General features: G+C 27.6%; 1 protein-coding gene across 2 annotated transcripts in view; it reads left to right on the top strand.

The window, feature by feature from the left end:
* The window catches only part of LOC107446426 (uncharacterized), a 58,013-nt gene extending 44,414 nt beyond the window's left edge, over positions 1-13,599 (top strand). Inside the window, exons 4-7 of one of the 2 annotated variants that reach the window (XR_011638141.2) lie at positions 3,124-3,274; positions 7,397-7,460; positions 9,612-9,719; positions 10,076-13,599. Coding sequence is in view for 1 of the 2 variants with exons in the window: in XM_016061065.4 (XP_015916551.1) it covers positions 3,124-3,274; positions 9,612-9,719; positions 10,076-10,279 (463 nt within the window). In the remaining variant the exon portion in view is untranslated. The remainder of the gene's footprint in view (positions 1-3,123; positions 3,275-7,396; positions 7,461-9,611; positions 9,720-10,075) is intronic. The other variant, XM_016061065.4, reaches the window with a different exon arrangement.
* Positions 13,600-22,713: the final 9,114 nt, after the last annotated feature.

Raw genomic sequence — 22,713 nt, 5'->3', positions numbered from 1 at the left:
TAGCTGTTTCGTTATTATGTATTAGTTTTTCCTCAAATTGTTAACGGTAATAAATTTTAAAATCTTTCTTTTAATAAAATTTTATTTTATTTTTCTTATTACATTGTTTTACGGATTTCTGTAATAAGTTTAGCCTTAATTCAGCTACTGAACATATAAATATTTTTTTTGCTGTTCTTCTGTTTTTTGGCGCGGTGCCAACTGGTAAGAACAACTTTATTTTATATAGTTTTGTTGTTTTCTTTTTTTTTTGCTGAAAGAGAAAACTTTTTTTGTTGCTTTTTTTTTTTGCTGAAAACTAAATTTTTTATTATAATTCAGAAATTAAAACTTTATGAAATGCATAAAAAAATTTAATTTTTTATTATACAGATATTCTAAATGGTAATTCAAAGGTCTCTTCTAAAAGGATGCTGATATACGCGGTTTAGCGCCATTGCGGCCCTTACTATATCTTTTTTTTAAAAAATTTCATTTTTATCGAGGTGCGGCGTTTGCGACGAAGCGGCGCTTTCGCCGAAAAATACGGTAATAGGGCATTTTTAAGGAAATTTTTTTTGCATTTTAACTAGGGATGTAACGAATATTCGGCCACTATTCGGTATTCGGCCCTTTTGCCGAATAATGAAGTTATTCGGCTGAATATGAATATTATTAGATATTTGGCTAAATAAATTCATAAAAATAAAGAAAGATATTTTTTTAAATGTGCTTTTAAATATCTTTAATCATGAATATTGCAGAGTTACATTTCACTGCATTAATTATTAGAAAATCTAACATTTACTCAATTTAAGTTGTATAATACATAAGTGTATTTAATAATGTTACATAAATAAAGACGTTTTCTTGTTGCAAATTTATCATCATATGTATTTAAACAAGCATTGGAATCTTTTACATTAAATACAAATATATATAGTTTGTTAAATAGAAGTGTGAATACTATTTGAATCGGCAATTAAAATGTATTTGCGATTCCCTTAATAATATCTATTTATCAATAATATGCACTAGAAATATATGATTATATAATTATTTATTATAAATGTAAAACATTAATTATCCATTTAATGGATGTCTTGATACTTAGAGAAACAAGCTACTTAACAAGCTTAATTTTCTTGGTTTTAATAATTTTTCTGACAAAAAAGAAAGTTAAGAATTCATTTAACAGTAGTAATGAGTTCTTATTTTAAATAAAATAGCATATAAATTACAAGTATAACTATAACTAAAATATGCTGTTATTAATTATTTAGATTTATAAAAGCCATATTGCCTTGTTATTGGCATCAAGATATTTAAATTATTACAAAAAATAAATCAAGTTGTTAAAATTTTTTTAAATATACAAAGATTAAAAAAGCAATTTTGTTAATATTTATTTCATTTTTAATTTAAAATTTGAAAATTACTTTAATTACAATCAAAAGAGAAATTTTTAAAAAGTAAGTATTCGGCCACCGAATATTCGGTCTAAAATTTGGCCGAATATTTGGTATTCGGCTATTCGGCCACATCACTATTCGTTACATCACTAATTTTAGCCCTTTAGCGCGCAGTGGTATGACAGCTAAACCGCTCTTTTAAAAAAAAATTTACTTAACGCACAACGGTCAATTTCTGAAACCAATACTTTTAAAGTAATATTTTAAAAGTTTTCAAGGCTTTTTTTATTTACTTCAAAAAAAATTTTTTTGCCCAATGAAATACAAAAAGAATTTGAAATATTCTACTGTTGTTTATGAGCTCCTTTTGACATACAAAATTTTTCCCAATAAAGATTCCAAAGAAAAGTATTTAATTTTTACATTTATTTTTCCTGGTTTCAGAGTGAGGCCACTGTGCCCCTAGAGCATACAATATTCCAACCAACGCATGTCCTTTTTCTCCCTTTCACTCATTTAGATAGTGAAGTAGATCAAAATTTATTAGGATTTTTCGTTAGCATGGGGCTTATGAAAGGAGAACCATGTGTCTTTTATTGATTTTTATTTAAAATAAGGCCAATTACCTCAAATTTCTTACCTGAAGCAAATTTGTTCTTCTCATTTGCGTTCTTTTTGAATTAGTGAACAGTCATATTGAGTTGATGCTAAATTTATTTTTTATTACTAATTTTACTGCATTTTGCTTGTCTTAAAAATTAACAATTAAAATTTTTTTTTATTATTTTTATTTTGTATTGTTGATTTTCAATTACGAGATGTGAGTTTAATTCTTTATAATGGAAAAATTCCAGAATATATATAGCAGAGAATGTCGTAGTAAGATATTTATTTTTTATTCAATTTTATTATATATTTTATTTTCATTATTATATATTTTATTTTCATTATTATATGTTTCTGTATTATTTATTTCATCATAATATTGCATAATATACATTATATTTGTATTATATTTTATTTCTTAGAACATTTTTGGTGTTTAAAATTCATAGGTTTTATTTGCGCTATTATATATTTTGTATTTTATTACTTATTTTATTATATTTGTTAAAGCCTTTTTTCGAGTTTAAAATTATATAAATGATTTTAGTATTTAAGTTTATTATTTAGTTTCAATAAAGTTAAAATTTATCGTAAAAAATGTTAAAAAACAAGTTTAAAAAATATTATTTTCTTATCAAACGAAAATGTTCTATGCGGACAGCTATTAACCACCGAAACCCCCCTTCCCTTGTGGGACAATGAGTTAGAATTTTTTTAAGTGCAATTTTCTCGTTCATAGACCCAATGCATCATAATTAGTTCCTCAAATTTAAAAAAAATATGAAAATTTGTATTAGCATGCCTTTAAAGGGTTTTTATATGGAATTTTGTGGTCATTAAAATTCGAGGTCTAGTCTGTTTCTGTAGAGGTTGGAGTCAAAAGCACTTACAGGAATGAAATGTAATATGAAAGTAGATGGTAACCATATCAGGTTATATTTACCTTAGATCTGCAACTATGCCTTATCTTTAATTTTTCAAAAAATTTTAAAACCAATTTGTAAAGATTTTAGCAAAACTTCTTTTTTATATTGCACAAAAATATTGAATGAAATGTATTATTGCATGCAGTGTTTTGCCATAGTAATTTAAATTTATTACAATAATGACCTTTAACAAATTGAAGCTTGCCTGAAGGTGAGGAACTTACTAAAGAATTTCAGCCACCTGAAGAACTTGATTTTGAAGCTGTTCAAACATCTTGTCCAAGGTTGAAATATCCTTTTGTACTCATAATGTTTAATAAAACGCTCTCAAACATAACAAATCCCGAAATGGTAATTGCATCTATTAATTTAATTTAACAATTTTTACTTTCTATTACTATTTTGCATTTTTAGTTTGATAAAATTTCATTTTTGGTTAATACTTTTTACGTCTACTTAGATGGTTTTAATGTTTTTTGACAGCAGGATAGCTATTCTCATATGGTCTGCATACTAAATTGGTTTAAAAAAATTGTTTTCTTTATTAGTCACCATTAGAAGATTATGGTTCAGTTGGCAAAGTAAGAAAAGAAACAGTGGAAAACTTAGATTATGTTTTCAGATTTTCACTTACTAAATTTCAATTATTATTCAATTATTACATTCAATTACTAAATTTCAATTATTATTATTCACAATAAATCAAAAGACTGACTTGCATATCGCAATTATATTAACCCTTGCAGTTTTACCAACTCATAAAATTTTTCCAGTTAAGGCCCTTTAAAATAAAAATGCCAAATAGTATTTAGTTGTTAAATGATAACTATTAAAGTTATAAAATTTGCAAGAAAGAGTGCTTATAATTCAGTAGCTGACGAATAGCTAAGATAAATATTAATTAATAATCTGGAATTTTATATTATTAAGCATAGTAAATAGTAATAGTTTTCAGTGGTGCCTAATTTTTTTTGGTTGCAGGACAGTTGTATTTGTCGCCAAAGAATGGCATCTTGTCTAGTTTTGAATATGTTTTTTTATGTATATATAAACTGAAAATAAATTAAATAACCTGAATTTCATTTAAATGAAAACAAAACTAAACTCTTGTAAGCATTCAAAATGATTATCGGGGAGACATATTTCTTGATTGTTGAATTATTTATTTCATTTTGAATTCAAAGTAAAATGGAAATTACTAACATTCTGTTTTATAGATGGATATCCTTCAAATGACTTATTTAATATATTGTTATTAAAAATATCTGTAATTTTTTTCACATTTTTTTTACTGGCATTTTAATTAAAAATTTAGTAAAAATAACCAAAATATTAAGTAAATGATAAATAATAGATTGGATAAAACAAAATTACAGGTTTAAAAAATCATTAGTAGTAGTTGAAAAATAAGTTAATAGAAAAGTCCTAACTCTTGGAACCCTTGTGACTTTTCCTTGGAACCTTGGAAATCCCTGCAACACTTTTTGGGAATCACTGATCAAGAGAGATTGAGCATTTATAGGTCTAGTGATTTTAAATAAGTGATGAAGTTCTAGAAATTAGGTGTGTAATTTGTGCAATTAGTGATCAGTGGGCTCTGATTAATGTGGCTCCATTTAATACGAATCTTCAGTTAATTTAGGCACATTTGTAGTCCTTGTTAATTCCTATTACTAATTAATACTAAGTAATCTTAATGTGTAGTAGTCTTAGGATTCTGAGGACAAATTTCATTGTACAGTTAAACTCATTTATAAAAGAATGTAGGAACTCGGACAATTAGCTCCTAAAACCAGGATGACCATTCTGACAAAATCAACTAAAATTATCAAGTATGTATAATGTATGAAATAAATTAGAAAATGTTTAAAAAAGAGTTTCTTTTTTATTCATTTGATGTTTTTATGAACCTCGGCAATTGTTTAATTTATAACTTGCATGCCACAAAATACATTATCACTAACACTTATACTGCAAAACAGTTTGCTATTACTCAGCTAACTCTGTGTCTTTGTAAGTGGGTGATGCTGATGATATTCTGGGTTTTAGGAACATGAGCAAAAATAGGCATAGAATTATTTTAATGGTTTGCATAATAATATATTTTATTAGTCATTGTGTGATTGATGAATACATGTGAGGAACGTCACATTTTGTCTGTATATTGTATAGTTACATATTATTTTTACACTAAAGAGGTGCTTGTAACCCTTTTGAAAAAGAATGTAACTTTAAAAAATATTTAAACTCTTATTTTCTGAATAGTTTTTTAAATTTTTTGGAAAACTCGTCATTTAATCATTGTGATGCTCACTATAACATGATTTTGAATAGGTTTTTAACAAGAAACCATTCACTTATATTAAATATTTTTTATTTAAATGCGAGATCGCCTTAAATTGGAGCTTATAATGAATTACTTCAACTGCATATTTTGCATATTTCTTATAGTACAGAAAAAAAGATTAGTTTCTCTTCTCCTCAAGCAATTTTTGAACCAATTTTTTTTTGTCTCTAACTGTTGCAATAAGAAATGCTATCATTTTTTTAAATTGTCAGTGGAATTCAAATTGCAAAAGTAAAAAAAGGGTAAAAATTCACTGGGAATTTGGGTATAAAAACTCATTCAAGGATTACAGATTAGTATGGCAGAATGCTAGCTTGAGTTGTTACTGAAAAATTTATATTGGCTCAAAATTGATATCAAAATAGATTTAAAAGACATACTGGGATAAATAAGATTTGTATTATATGTTTAAAAGTTAATTTTTCATGTGTGAAAACAATATTCATTCATTGAATATATGTTACACAAGTTGCGTCTTATTCCAATAATATTTTGTTTTAAAAATAATGTTTTTTTCCTAAGCTTAGCCAAGTATAGCAACTAGAATTTTAAAATATGAACACAGTTTTTATAATATATAAATAGTTTAGTTTGTTCTCTTTTCAAAAGAATGAAAAAAAATTTTTTTTTTCTGCATAGTGTCCTTTATAAAACTTTTACTCAATTAAAATGAACATTGCCTGTTTCAGACTTTATTTAGTGTGGATTAATATGTTCTTTTCTTGTGAATTCGCAACAATGAGACACCACTGTATATATAGATAAATATTTGTTAAATGATTATTTGGATTTAAGTTATGACCATATGGGAATAACTGCATCAAAATAATAAAACAATAACTCCCATAGTTCAAAGTGAGCAATATAATATATATATATTGACTTGTCAGTGTGGCCGAGAGGACAGAGTCGTCGTCCTGGAAAGACTGAGATTCAGGGTTCGATCCGCAGAACTGTAAGAAAATATAAAACTCTAAAATAAGCTTTTATTTATTATTTATGTTTCTCCTAGAAGTTTCTAGAATGTTCTAGCATATAATTTCCTGTTTCTATCATTTCCTGTTATTATTCCTATAAAAGACTGGGTGTCTTAAGAAGGGGGCCAGTTACTTTGTTCACTGTACTTTGTAGGTGTTGAATAAAGCTCTCCAACTTTGTAGACTAAGTCCTATTTATTCTACGTGACAATATATATACACGAGGCTCATCCAGAAAGTAAGTTTCCCATATTTATTAAAAAAAAAAAAAAACTCACACCTTCAGGAACATATTTATTGGCAACAAGTACAGCACTGTTTTAGCCATTTTTCAACATAGCCACTACCAGAATTGAAACACTTGTCGTATTGTGGAATCAACTTTTGTATCCCTCTGTCGTAGAACTCTGCCACCTGTGAATGGAATCAATGTGTGACAAACGTCTTCTGCTCTTCGTCGCTCACCGGAGGACAGGAATTTCTTGAGGTGCAAGAAAACGTGATAATCACTGGGAGCAATATCAGGGCTGTAGGGTGGATGATCAAACTACTCCCAGCCAAATTCCCTCAAAACAGCTGCTGTGCATCACTCCGTATGTGGACAAGCATTTTCATGGAGGAGTGCAACACCTGCAGTAAACATTCCATGACTCTTTTTTTTTGAATGGCAAGTCACAATTTCCGCAGAAAAGGTGGAAAGGAAAAGTAACAAGGATCCTGCTGTGAATATATTTATGGTTGACAAATATTTATATGTATTATTTCAGTGCTACAGGTTCACTGTTTGCATAAGTAAAAAAGATAATATTGTTTGATTGAAAAAATGACGGATTAACCAGATTTTTTTCATTTTTAAGTAAGTTGTTGTAATTATTATTTTCCATATGAAACTAATAACTATAACAGTTCTGTAGTTTCTCTTATTTTAATTGTGGATTAAGTCGTGACAAGGGGTTCATATAGTAATATCAATATAAACTTATCAAATTTCTATGTTTGTTGCAACCGGAATATTTTATTTTCTCCAAATTAATATATATAGATCCGATTGTGGCAGATATGAAATTTTATTTTCATTGTTGAAGCTAATATTAAGAAATTTTTTGCTTCTTTATGACAAAATTGATACAAGTTGTTAATTTTTTCTAGGTGTGTACCAATCCTGCAAGATAATGTTTTTTCTTAGACTTGAAAATAAACACTCACCACTTGGGTGAGTCAACAAAAAGAAGTGGCAGCTTAAATATTTATAAATAAATTCTTTAAAGTCTTAATTTCTTACCCAAATTTTAATTCTTAATTAAATTTTGTCACATTAACTAAATTTTGTCACAGTCTTAACTACATTTTGTCACAGATTTATATTGTTTTTATTGTTGAATTAACTTTTTATGGTGGTAGATTATTTCTATTATGATTTTTGTAAGTATAATTTTATATAAGCAAAAAAAAAAAAAATTGCAAAAAGTGGCTATTGAACTAGGACCTATTGACATTGGTCACCGAATCATTAGGTTAGTGGCTACTAAGTTTTTAGAGTCTACTGGCTACTAATGGAAATTTTGTATATTCAGGTCTTATTTTTCTCCAAATCCTGTATATTAAACCATGTAAAGGAGAAATTCGATGCATGTTTAAACATGTCTGCATAAGGGCAAAAATGTTGCTGAGCAGATAATAATAGGTGGAATATTTTTCAATTGAAAACCTCAGCCACCTTAAGCAATAGTTCTAACTATGATAATCCTAGCTGAAGCTAGCAATGTTATTTATCCAATTGTCTTGTATACAATTCGAAGCATCTGTGTTCTTTTTATTATGTCTCAAAGATGAACAAGAAAATTTTCTTCACTATAAATTATAAATGATGTGCAGTTTTGTTGTCAGTTTTAAAACAATAGGACTTTTCAGCTTTTCTCCATTAGCCTAACTGATCCACGTATAAGACTACCTTTTGTAATTTAGATTTAAAGAAAAGTTCTCAACCTATAGATACATATGCTTGATTATGGAGTTACGGTCAAATGTTAACGTCAACTCAAAGGGGGACAGAAAATTTGCTCATGTTAAAAGTAATTCATGTTATCAGTTCAGAAATTTTTTGATAAATATCATACTATACGTAACTTTCTATTATTTATATCTGCTATCTATTTATGTTTTCTCATCTTAAATTTCTTTTTTGAATATGTAAATTAATATATATTTCATTTCAATAAATGTTTTTAATTTTATATTAAATTAATAACTTCTATACATCTCATAATAAATGCAGCAAATTACTTTAAAAAATAAAATTAAGTTATAAAAGAAGAAAAATTTATTTTAATTAAGACAAAATTCAAAAAAATGTACTTACTTTCGATACTCTATCTTTTTACCAATTCTGTACTAGCAAATAAAAAGTTCCATAAAAGTAGAAAAGTAACTAACTAAAAAGAAAAAACTGATTTGTCTCATAAATTAGAGAGCAATAATACTCAGTTATCAGTTAATCAGTTACTAACAAAATAATCAGTAATAGCTTGCTGTTTTGATTTCTTATTCACTCATACTTTCCAAAAGTCTTCAAACTTATTAACTGTACCCCAAATATGATTTGAATGTTCATTTTGCATTACAAAAGAACGAACTGTTTTAATTTCATCGATAGCATCCATCAGAGGAAAGTAAACCAAAGTATTCACTAGAGAAATTTCAGAAGCATTTTAGCTGTGCACGTCTTCTATAGAAATGCATTCAGCTATATCAATTTCTTAGAATAACCTATGAGAGTGTTGAAAAAATGACTACCCATATTGAATAAAGGATGAATATGGGTGATCATTTCTCAGGAAAACATGCTTCTTCACATTCACACCTATGAGAGGAAAGAAAGCTTGTCATATTAGAGTTCAAAAGGATTTATGTTGTTTCCTGTAAAACCCCTCCCCCCTCAACACATTCAATTCATATAACTCTTTCATTTGACTGCTGTAATGCTGCAATTATGTTATGATGCAGGTATAGAATTGTGAATGGTCAATTTTCTTTCCTGTCAAAGGGGAAATAAATTTTCTGTTCACATTAAAAGGAAATTTTTTTCCAAGGGTAATGGAATTAAAATTCACATTAAAAGATATTTCACATTAAGTATGTTTACATTAAAAGTACTTTAAAGTATTATATCTGTACACAATTTGACAGGGAACGTTAAGCGTGTTCATGTTAATGGAGTTTGACTGTAACATACTTAGTTTCCTTTATTTAAGGTAAATGCTGGATGCTGCTGATGAACAGTGAAATTTTTGCTATCTATTATTTCCTTGTTTACTTGTTTTATTTATTTACTAAGCAGTAAATATTTATTCTATACTTTTTTTAGATGCTGTTAGCAAATATTATCCACATACCAGATCAAGAAATAAAACTACCAGCTGAACTTTATCTACAATATGCCAAAAGTTCAAATGGCTATCTTGGTATTGTTAAAGTAATGATTTTATTTCTTTATATTTTTATCCATTACAAATTTTATTTACTTTGAAATTAATATTGAAAAAACATAGCTAATTAATTTAAAGATGCATTATTTATAAATTGTAACGTAAAAAAAAACATTTATTCATAAGGTATTATTTTGTTTTGGACATTATTTTCTTAATTTTTAAAAAAAATTGTATTTATAAAGTTTTAGTCATAACTCATGACGTTGTTAAATTACATTAATTGTTAAGTTTTTCAACTTCATTTAATTAGTAATAAAATTTATGCGTTTAAGTTTTTGATTGTTTAAAAGTAATAATGTTGTTCTAACATACTTATTTAATATACATATTTTCTTTTCAGAAAATTTACCCTGGATCATTTGAGTCATCACAAACTGGAAATGAACTTTGTGTTGTGTGTATGTCTAGAGAAATATCTGTAGTTGTGGTACCTTGTGGACATATATGTTTGTGCCAAACATGCTTTGAACTGTGCAAAAATTGCCCCATTTGTCGTGGTCCAATACATTATTATTTTGTATCAAATACAGTCTCTCAGAGCTAGTCTTTCAATTTGAAAAATGTGATATTTTGCATTTCTGACATTTGTATTATTTGGTATCATTTGTTGCAGCAACTAAAAAATTCATTTTTTTGAAGGTGTTATAAACTTTTCATGATTTTTCTTCATAGAATAAATGTTAGTAAGCACTTACAAGCACAAAAAATATAAATAAAAGACAGTATTGAAAAATAGTGTTTTAAATTAGTTTATTGAAAGAAATCTGAAAATATTATTAACCGAACCAAAAAGTCTTCAAATATTTATCTAGAATTACTTTCTAGAAATGAAAAATTCTACATTGTCATAATTTATAATTGTGTTAAATATTTTAAATTAATTTAAAAAGGTTTTAAAAACAATAAAAATATAAAAGTTTTTTGTTAACTAAATACTGCTGCCTAGATATTGATGTCATGTCTGATAGCATTCGCTTATTTTCATTTTTAAACTATATAATTAGATTTTATGAATGGAAATTGTTGTTTATCAGAGAAGACTGTTTAAAAAAGAAATATAAACATCTATTTAAAATGTTCTGTATTTGGCTTATGAAGCTTAAGCTTTTTGTTATTACAGTAGGGGACCGATTATCCGGAACGGTCGGGACCATCACTACTCCGGATAACTGATTTTTCCGGTTTTCTGAATCGCTACAAAAAGCCGTTTTTTTTATTGTTAAACCCAACTAAGAAAAAAAAAATTGGAAATAATCTTAAAAATAAGAAAAAACGATAAAGTAATACACTAATGATTATTTTCAAAATGATGGTAAGGTAAACATCTTTAAAAAAAGAAAGAAAAATCGTAAAATCTTATGAGGAAAAATTTTTATTAAAAAAATGGCAAGAAAATTTATCGAATTTTGTTCCGGTTTTTTGGTTTACCGATTTCCGGATAACGGGTTCTGTACTGTAGTACTTTTTATTATGTCATGTCTTTTATCATAACTAGTAATTTATATATATATACATACAGGATGGTTCAAAACTAATTGTGCAAAATGTAAAAGCAGGTAGAGACAACCGAAATAAGCATATTTCATAAAGGAATGTGTGTGGAAATGCCGCATTAAGCCAAGCACTTGAGCGTCTTCATCGGGAGTTCAGCAAGAATTGATCAGTGTATATTGACCCTGAATGGTATCACAGAATTCCTGCTGTGGAAAAAAGAATAAAATAAGCATTAAAAGGCAATCCTTTAAGAGCTTTTGGACGTGCATTGGAAGGTGAGCCATGTAACTTTTATGAAGATGGAATACATCCATATCATTTGCAAAGTGTGCAAGCATTGACCATTATTTTCAACTTATCCTCTTTGCCATCTGCTATCAGGCTGGATCAAATCCCACTTTCTCTACAGATTTTTGATTCACTGATGAGTAATCCTTTTGTCGCTCAGGTATGTTTAACATCCATATTTCTCACCTTTGGGCTTATAACCCACAGGGCAAAAGAGCATACGTCTACCAATAAAAGTTTCTCATTAATGTTCGGGAAAACATTGTACACAATAACTTAGTAGAGTCGTATATTCTAAAGTTGTTTAACTGTATCTTCCTTCAAGACGTATTACCTGAACTTCTGGCCAATTTTTCTCAGGGTGTTTGCACAATAACGTTTCAAGCAAGATGAAACCCCAGCTCACTTCAGATTTCAAGCAGCAAGCTTCTATGGGTACCATGAGATAGGACTTAGTAGATCTGTTCCCTAGCCACTATTTTTTCCAGATTTGACATGCTTGAATTTCTTAATTTGAGATCAAAAAGCATAATACCTATCAAATATACCTGTACCATCTGAAGATCTGGTTGCCTATTGTCTGTTGCTGCTGGTAATGTTTCTAATATAGGCCAATCTATGCACCCCCACTCAGAATCTTGTATCTCTCTTGAAACTCGTTTTTTGGGCAGTTATTATAAACTGCAATTTGATTGTAAACTGGTTGCAAGCTGTTGTAAACTCTTAATAAGTTGTTTTCTTTTATATAACTTACCTTTTCAATTTCTTGAGCTTAGTACTGCTTTGCTTGCAATTGCTTTAACGCTGTATTTGCATATCTATTGTACATTCATATTCAAAATCAGTTTATTTAGGTCACCTCACCCTGCCTTTGCGTTTTTGACAAATAGTTGTGAACCATTTTATATGTAGGGCACAGTGTCAGTGGAAAGGTGCGGGCAAGGTGGGCATCAGCCCTGAGCACCAGGTTACAGGGGTGCCAAATGAGACCCAGATTTAATGTTCTCTAAATTATTGATTTTCCCCTTTTTAAAATATTGTTTGTTTGTGAAATATATTAATGTTTTTAAATGATATATTCTCATATTAACTTTTTTTATGGTTAAAATTTCTCTATGTATAAGTTTAATTTAAGCTTCACACCAATATCCCATAGAGGTAATGCAAAGCAAAAAACAGAGGGAGGAGTGACCTTAGAGAATAATCATGTATACTTTGGTCTCTTTTCATTTAGTCCTAGATTCATTCTTTTCAATTTAGTGTTCATCATGCGAGTTTTATGAAATTAGGCAGGATTGTGTTTTTAATGTAACATCACTTTGGAAATTAAGTAAGCTATCAGAACATTTTTTATCTAACTTAAATTATTTTTTTAATCAAAGATAAAAAAAATGTAAATTAATGATTCTTTTTAACGCTATGTCTCGATGTGTCATCCATTATTTTACTATATTTAGCCTTTTCTGTTTTTATTTATTTTTAAATTCCTGAGAATCCTCATCATAAATTTAAAATAGTCAGATGTTTAAAGCTCTATTTCAAAAGAACTAATCGACCGATTTCGTTCAAATTTTTGTATTTTGCCATCTAAAAAAATGCTCTTTAAAATTAGGTAAAAATTTGCAAGCTTCACAATTCAAAACTATTTTGACTAGTAAAAAATAAAATACTTAAAAATTATAAATAAGTATTTTTATTTTTTCATGGAATTATCTTTGGATTAACGAATTTCATAATTGCCAAAATGTATTGAATTCTTTTTAAAAGTTTTCGAACTACGGCAAAATATTCAAATTGTAAAATTAACATTAAGGGGATTAAACTTAGAACCGCTCTCCTGACCAAACTGTTGTGATCATATTTCCCAAATTGTGGCTGCATCCTGCAATTGTGGCTGGGGTTAGAAATCCGAATGTGTTTAAAAAGAATTATATTTGTTCGAAAACGGTACGTTTTTGTGTCTGATTTTGTAACTTAAAATATTGTCAGCGGTAACTGGCATATTTGAAGGCACCCGCTCGAAGCATTAATATTGAGTCCTACTTTGTTAATGTCTGATCATTAAATCAAAAGTTATTTAAATGTTTCTTTTTTTGCACTCTAAACCTGTGTGTCAAATGCTCTCCTAATGAAACAACATGGAAAGAAATATATGGGAACTTGGCTCTGAATAAAAATCTCCAGAGGCCAACTGTGGGGCATACAAAACTCTGCCTCATAATTATATTTTTTGGTTCATCAAACTAGTTTATTGAGTTCTCTTAATTGACTGTCAATTTTAATAGGCAATACTATTCTGCCAAAGGAGGTATAAAGTATCAAATTTATAAATTACATTATACTCTAGTAACTTATTCAATTAGAACAAACCAGGTTTGCTGCAATGTAGAAAATTTTAGAACCTGGTAGAAAAAATCATAATATTTTAACTAACTCCTGATTGCAAAAAAAACATAACATGATTTTTAAGTTAAATGAAATACATCTAACAACTGTCAAGCTGAAATCCTAAAGTCAAAGTGAAATTAAAAAATTTAAAATTTTCTAAAGCCTTGTGAAACATTTGTCAAAACTCTTCTGTTCAAGACGGTAGAAAGCCTTTTGAAAGAGGTTAAAACTAATCTCTCACTTAGAAGTAATCTAATATGGTTACTGATTAACGATCCAACAGTAAATTTAGAAAACTGATATAATTCCTATTTTTTAGACACATTGAGCAATTGGTATGCATTGAATTATGATATTTTAACATATTTCCTTTTATTGAACAATAAAGTAAGCACAAGAAACTAGAGCATGTCAATTGAACAATTTTAAGTGGTATTAAAAACAGGGTTTGTGATTTAAAAAAAAAAAATCAGATTTTTTTTATTTAAATCAGATTTTTTTGATTTTTATTCAAATTAATTGTTAGAACTTTAATTTATGATTAAAAAACATTTATAAATGTTTAATCAAAATTAAATTAATATTAAAGCTATATTATAACAATATTTAAGAAACTCTAACTTACTAAAATAATTTTCTGTTATAATACATTGCTTTGAATGCATAGCAACCATTTTGAAACAAATGCATGATTGAAATTTCAAGACTAGATGAAATAGAGAATTTAAAGAATACTTCTGGGGTTTGTCTAGGTTTTTCTGAGAGGTACTTAGTTTGGGAAAATTTAGACATAATTTGTGAAAATTAGAAATTATATTAAAAAATCAACACAAAAATATGGATTTATCGTTTCTTACGAGACACAAAAATAAAATTTGACGAAAAAGTATTTTTCTAAAGTTGAATTTGTGAAGGTAACGCTAAGCAGTAGTAAATTTGGCTTGGATAGACCCCTGTTCTTTAACCATTAAAACAAAGCTTCAATTAGCAAACCATAATTTTAATTTAAAATTCTGATTTTTTTTCTCTTGATTTTTAATATGACAAAATAAATGTAACAGATTGTGCTTATGAATGTAGTCATTCATCAAAAAATAAATAAATATTTGATCTATATATTTTTATATTAAAATATTCATTTTTAACCCTATATCGAAATAGATAAGTTAAGCTAAAAAATTTTTTAAAAAAATCCATGTACTCATTGGAATTTCTTTTCACAAAATTTCTTTATAGGAAATTTGATAATGTCAAAGATACTGTAAACATATTATGAGAAAAAAAATACCCGTTACCAGTTAAAAACTCTACTGCTTCAAAAAGAGTTTGAAAAAGTTAGAATGGAAAAAATTACACCATATCAGGAAAAAAATATCTGAATTCATCAGCCTTTTTTCTTTCTTTCTATTTTTGGCATATTAGGGTAATTTCTTTTTAATATAACCTCAAGCTTTAGAAATATACATTTTCCACCAATAAAATATAATGTGGATTTTAGTTCTATGTTTTTTCCATCAAAAGGTAGAATTTTAATTAACATTATTTGCATTTTTTTTGGAGAAAAATTCATGCTTATTAATTACTTTCTACAGCCATGCAAATCTATATTAAGACGGCATTAAATGTGTACTTTAATTTGTACTTTCAATCTCAAGAGTCAAAAGATTTTTAAAAATGTAATTTTAAATGTGTTGGAATTGAACATACACCAAGAAAGAAAGTAATTTCGTTAACTAAAATTAATTAATGCAGCAATTTATTTAAAATAAAGAGAAATAATAAAAATATCAATAATTTAAAACATTATTTTTTAACTTTTAGAATCAATATATATATATATAAAAAATCAGTTGATTTAAATCAATGATTTTTTAAAAAAAAATCATTTGATTTAAATCAACAAACCCTGATTAAAAAATTTAAGAAAAATTATCAATTTTGCTAGTTCTTATAAATTTCCAGAGAGATGCAAGACCAGAAGATATTAATTTATTTTATATCAATTTTCTTTTTTTTTACATACGGCATCTTTCCTGCCCAACCTACTAGTTATGGCTCATTCCAGAAATGTTATAGTTTCACAAATATTTTATGTTACTAACCTCATAAATATTCTGGATTTTTTTTAACAAATTTTTTTTTGTTTCGTTTTCTTTTTCAGAAGTAGCGGAAATTTTTTCCCCCAAAGAACCTTTGTGTATAATTAATAAAATTTTTACTCAAAATAAACATCATCATACTTAGACTTTAGTTAGTGCAGATAATTTTTCCCAGAGTCAGAATGCTTGGAGAATTATAACTGAAGATCAAGGGGGTTATACGGTTTCTGTCATTTTTCACAAAAATGACAGCTAAATCACCAACTGTTGCATTTTGAGGATTACTAAATTTTGACAAATCAATAATGTAGAGAATCGGTTCTCCCTGAGAGTTGTTACACAGTGTAGATTAGAGATGTAACGAATAGTGATTTAGCCGAATACCTAATATTCAGCCAGATAGCAACATTTATTCATTAAAAAAAATTATTAATAAATGTTATTCTTTATACTTAAACCCTGAGGAGGAATTGTTTGCAATAAACTTCCCTATAGCTAATATCTCTCAGCATGATTCTTTTAATAGTAATTACTAATTAAAAGAAAAAGAAATCTACATTGCTTAGAATAAAATTGCATATATATATATTTTTTTAATTGTAAATGTAATATGTTTTTTATTCTTGCATTATTCATGTGTATTAGTCATATACTAGTATTACTCATACGTTTTCTATTTTATTAATATTCCAGTATTTTCGCGCTTTGAAGTTGGAAAAACGCACTATTCTTTTTTCGAATTTTGTAAATCATTACATCAAACGAAAGTAGTAAAAATTGTTAAACCTTGACAGAAACAAAAGATCGACGACAAAATCACACAAATTGAACATTTAAAAGTGGCTACAAAAATGAATGTTTCGTTTCAAGATTCGGTTGTTATTATAAATAATATCGTATTAAAAATATTGAATTTTTTATAATCCAGGTATTTATATAACTCTAGTCATTATTGAAGAATAATCAAAACTTAGCTATATTATTGGTATGGGGTAAAAGGAAAATTACTGTAATAGTTATTCATTAGAAATATTTAAGATAAATAAAAAACTGATTCACACCTAAAAAATGAAATTGTAAAAAAAATTCCTCTTAATTCTTGAAACAAAGCTTAAATGCTAAAAAAAATATTTTCCGGGAGAAAAAAAAGCATCAATAAAATGTTAGAGACAGTCCATTAGAAACCCTTTTTAAAAAAGCCGCACTGGCATAAAAACGTCCAGAAAGAAATAAAAAAAAGCAAAACAGAAAGAATAAAAATCAATTTTAATTTTTGAAAGAAAGTTTTAAAGCTGAACATCTCAGTTTTCCAATTATCATATTTTTTGGAAAAAATGATGAAAATCAACTTAATTGCTCTGTCATAATAAAAAGACGATAAAAACAAAGTTTTTTAATAAAGAAAAAGCTAGGTAGAAACCAAAACAAAAATCATTCTTAATTTTTAAACGAAAAATTTGAGGATAAAAATCTCTATTTTCTTTCAAAATACCGTGTTTTTAGAAAATATGTAGATAAAAGAATAACGTTTGTTAGAAACGCTCGTTAAAAAAAATACTTAGTCATAATAAAAATGCTGATAAGAAGAAAAGTTAATAAAAAAAAGCAAAAGAGAGTAAATAGAAAATAATTCTTCTTAAAATATAAATTAAACTTCGAAAATGACTGTTATGTCTTACCAAACAGGAAAAAAAAAAAAAAAACGATAATAAAGTCTATTAGAAACGTTCCATTAAAATGCTGTTTTATAATAACAGAAAAAACGAATTGAAGAAATATTATCAATTCCTCAAACAAAAAGCGTTGAAAAAACGATGAATGCCTAAATGTAACATGCCTAAATGTAACTTAAAAAAAAAAAAAAAAAAACAATACAAAACTCGTAGTTCAGTATAAAATGACCCAGTTTCAGTTCTTCAAATTTTGCTTTTCCCTTTTTTTTTATCAGAACATAAATTTGCAAATTTTAGAGCTCAATAAATCTGTGTAAAAACTACTTCAAATATGATACAGTAGTGAACCGATTATCCGGAACATCGCTATTCCGGATAACTGATTTTTCCGGTTTTCTGAATCGCTACAAAAAGCTGTTTTTTTTTATTGTCAAACCCAACTAAAAAAAATATTTAGATATAATCTTAAAAAGAAGAAAAAACGATAAAGTAATACACATAAGATTAATAAGATAAAAAGAAAAAAAATGAAATAAAAATATACAGGCTTAATGTAAAATGAACAAAAAAGGGAGTGGGCTACATCTTCCTCGTCGTTGTCTGCGTCAGGACTCAAAACCATCCACTCCATTATTAACAAATGAAAAAATCATGAGCATTTCCTTTCCCTCTGTGCGAGAAAGACAACGTTTGAATACAATTCTGGATGGAGAAAAAAATTCTTTCGAAATTTTTTTACTTCATTGTTTTTTACTATTCTCAAATGAGAAGAGAAAAATCACGAGCGTTTCTTTTCTCGCCTATGCGCGAAAGAGACATCCTTTGAATATTATTCTGGATGGGGGAAAAAAAGAATTCTTCAAAAATTTCGGGACAAAGGAAAACACAATTTTTTACTTCATTATTCACAAATGAGAAGAGAAAAATCGCGAGCATCTCTTTCCCCTCCTATGCACGAGATAGACATCCTTTGAATATAATTCTGGATGGAAAAAAAAAAAGAATCTTTCGAAAATTTCTGGATAAAAGAAAAACAAATTTTTTTACTTTATTGTTCTCAAACATTTCTTTTCCCTCCTCCTATGCTCTAGAAATACATAGTTTGAATATAATTCTGGATGAAAAAAAAAATTTTTCGAAAATTTCTGCAGAAAAGAAATTAATAATTTTTTACTTCCCAAAGGAAAAATCGTCTGCAAAAAACTAACGTTTTGCGACAATATCGCCGAGATTCTGGCACTCGATTACTATCTAGAAGAGTTTAACTTTGGTTTCAACATTTTACTAAAACATTAATCGAAATCAGAAGGAAAAACATGTGTATCACTATCTTATTCCTCATTAAGCAGAGCTATTTTATTTCTCCTCCACTCCAGTTAAACATAAATTGGCAAGCAGACACAGAAGCTGACATGATAAAAAGAATTTATGTTCTACCATGTTCTGCCCCCTCCTCACACCCCATTCGAAATGAGTGAATTGAAAAACAGGTGCAGCTGCAATACTTGCCCTTGAGTCATTATTCCCTGTTCTTAGGCTGTCACTATGTTCAAAGGGGGAATAGCAGAAATGACAGATAATTTTTCAAAAAATAAGAGTAGGAAATAACAGGAAAAAAAAATAAGGGGTACAAGGATAATAGGAAAAATAGGAGTTTTTATAGTCCCTGTAGAAAGTACTTTAAGAGATTTCTAAGAATCAAAGAAGACAAATAAAATTTTGTTTTTAACTCTCCTGGACTAAGCAATCAACAGACATGATGACTCCTACTGTGAGAAGCTGGTAGTAATGACTCTCCCTGCTTAAGGGCCAGATGATAAGAAAACAGGTGTTCAATGAGTCACTCTTTCTCACTGAGCTATGAGTGAAAAGAAACAACTATGTAGGGGAATGATTGATGATATTTAGTACAAGACTCTTACTTCTCTTGACAGTGTAGGGAACTAATGATTCTAATATGATGGTAAAGGAAACATCTTTTAAAAAAGAAAGAAAAATCCTAAAATCTTATGAGGAAAAAAAAAATTTTTTTTTTAAACAATGGCAGGAATATTTATTGAATATCGTTCCGGTTTTCTGGATAAGAGGTTCTGTACTGTATTAGATTACTCTTTATTTAATCTGTTAAAATTGAAAAAAAAAAAAAAACTTTTTAAAAAAATATTTTTTTAAAAAAATACGTAATTGAATATTCGTTACATCCCTAGTGCAGATGAGCTATGTTAGATAATAACGGTTTCTATCGAAGAGTAGAGAAAAAGAACAAAGAAAAGCATAGTGAAGAAGATGACGGGAGTAGAAGTAAGTAAGCATTCATTGGAGAGAAATTTTTAGGAAAAAATAGTTCTTGTCCAACACAATTTAAAATTTTTTTTTTAACATCAAAAATGCAAATTTTGTTTTGAAATTTTCAGAGCATTCAGATTAATGTTTGTGACAGTCGTGCATGCTCTTATTCTTACGATTTCAATTGAATGAATTAAACTAAACTCAGTGGCGCAACAGCACGTAGACGGCCAAGGCCTACTGTGCCCATCTCAGTTTTTTTAACCATAGGTTCTAGGGTGCAGGAGTAGATGTTCCGGTCAGGTGGTCAGCCGAACGCGGAACCCCCAGTGTTTAGTTCTCAAGCATGCTTGGTACTCATTTATCGACCCACTGAAGGGATGAAAGGCTGAGTCAACCTTGCCCGGCCCGAGGATCGAACCAGGGACCTGTGGCACCACAGCGCGAAGCTCTACCGCTCAGCCACCGGGCGACATTTAAATTGAATGCTTGCTTCTAAAAATTATCAAACCTTGAAATTTCTTGTTTTCCCCCCGAATCAGCTTTCATGGACATAAACCATTTTTCCCGTAAAGGTAAAGGATTCACGTAAGTTGGTGGAAACAATAAAAAATTGGCATTTAAATTGTTTATAATGAGTCTAATGCTATGCAGAAAACAAATAAAACCTCAAGGTTATTTATATACTAAATAACAGGAAAACATATTTATGATATTTCTTCAGACTGTGTTTACACAGAAAGTCTGAAGAAATGTCATAAATATGTTTTCCTGTTATAATTTATGTTAACCCATAGATAGGTGTTCTTGTTATAGCAGGACATTAATCTTAGGACCTTATCAAGAAAATATGTCAAAACAAGATTTTTGCCAAATTTATTTCTATGACTTTAAACTTAGATTGCAGCAAAACATAGCCTACTAAAAATATTTACACAATAATGGATGAAAGGTAATTTACTGTTCAATACTTATTTAAAAATATTTGTAAGGGAAAATTTTAGATTTCAACAACTTAATAATTATTAGATTATTTTTGTGTTTGTGAAAACTTACCGAGGTAATCAATTGAAGCCGGAAAATCCAAAACAAACAATGAAATTTTTTACAAAAACAAAAAAAAAAGTTATCAATTTGATCAAGCTGGAATTTCCTAAAGCCAAGTTTGCATCCTAAGAAAGTAAACCTCAAGTCTTTGAGGTAGAGACTTTTGTTTATTCTTTGAATATATACCTAAAACACTATATCTTTATGTTATAGATGTAACTTAACTAGTTTCTTGTCGCATAAAATGCATTAATTTAAAGAGTAAAATTATATTATAATTATTTCATTTTATTTAAAGAAAATATTATATTAATTTTGCCCCAACCTAATACTACCAGTAAGGAAATACTTTATGCTCATATCTTTACATTTAAATGTATTATTATTATTTTTGATTTTTAAAAAATTACATAATTTATAAATGTAGTCATAGAATAAAATTATTTAAAACAATTATTTTTTTGAACAGTTACTTAAAAAATCCTGCTTTTCAACAAAGCCATCACAACTAATATTCTCTTTTATTTCTGTTTACAATAATTTAACTTTTAACAAAATTATATTTATTTGTTTTAAAATTTTATATAGTATCGAAAAGTAACTATTCAATAAAATTTAACAAAGTACTTTTTAAAATATAAATATACTATATATTTGAAATAATTTAAAGAGCAATGCCATTTTATAAATCTAAAAAAAAATTATTATTCCTTTTTCAGAAGATGTGAAAACTGAGAGGGCCTACAAAATTTCTCAAAATAAGAAACAAAATTTTTATTTTAAATGCTACTTTATTTATAAAATGAAACCCTATTTAAGTCTTTTTTTAGGGTCAATCAATAAGTCATAAGAAAATTCAAAAGACGACACTTGATTTAATGAAAAGGTTTATTTTTAGTAAGCTTTATGTTCAATGAAAAAAAGTATGTTGAGTCTGATTTTGAATTTTAAACTACTCATTTATCACTCAGCACTCATTTATCTTTAACCAAGTTTGCAATAATATATTAGCATATCTTAGGCAGACTTTTTAATACATAAAAGTATAATCAGGACTTTAACCTAAGTAATTTTTGATAACATGAAATTTCCATACTATTAATAGATAAAAAAAGGTGCAAATATATCACATAAATTATGTAATTCTTCAGTTAAAATTTGAAATTCGCAACAAAATTTCCACTTATTCAACTATAAGTTAAACGAAAAAAAAAGGAAATTATTTTAAATTAAATGTTTGTAATTTCAGAATTACTGTTTAGATTACCAATTTTATCATCGTTTCGTTGTGCATTATTTCGTAATTTTTTTCTTCCTGCAGGATTTAACGATTCTTTCAATTATTTTTAATAGATCTACAGTTACTTTGCGACCGTTGCGCAATCTGCGTAAGCTTATATTTTCGTTCTGAACCAGCCAATTAATAAAAAGAAAATATGAATAAAAAAAAGATTCTTCATTGATTTTTTTAATTATTGTTTTTCATTTTAAGCGATACAATTTTACTCTATTATAAAAAGTTTTTTTTTCCATTTATTTAATGCACGTAAGTATAATAATTTGAATATTTTTAAACCAATAAATTTTCAGTCGTTTTTAATTATAAAAAAATTAAAACAAAGTTCGTGTTATTTTTTTCAAAAAAATTTGGCTCTAAAGTATTTTTTCAATACTCGTTTATTTCATAATTTGTTAGATAGTCA

This window comes from Parasteatoda tepidariorum, chromosome 11 (genome assembly GCF_982258835.1).
Source record: "Parasteatoda tepidariorum strain Cologne lab strain chromosome 11, Ptep-v5.0, whole genome shotgun sequence".
Taxonomy (NCBI): domain Eukaryota; kingdom Metazoa; phylum Arthropoda; class Arachnida; order Araneae; family Theridiidae; genus Parasteatoda; species Parasteatoda tepidariorum.
This window is presented reverse-complemented; position numbering and strand designations above follow the sequence as displayed.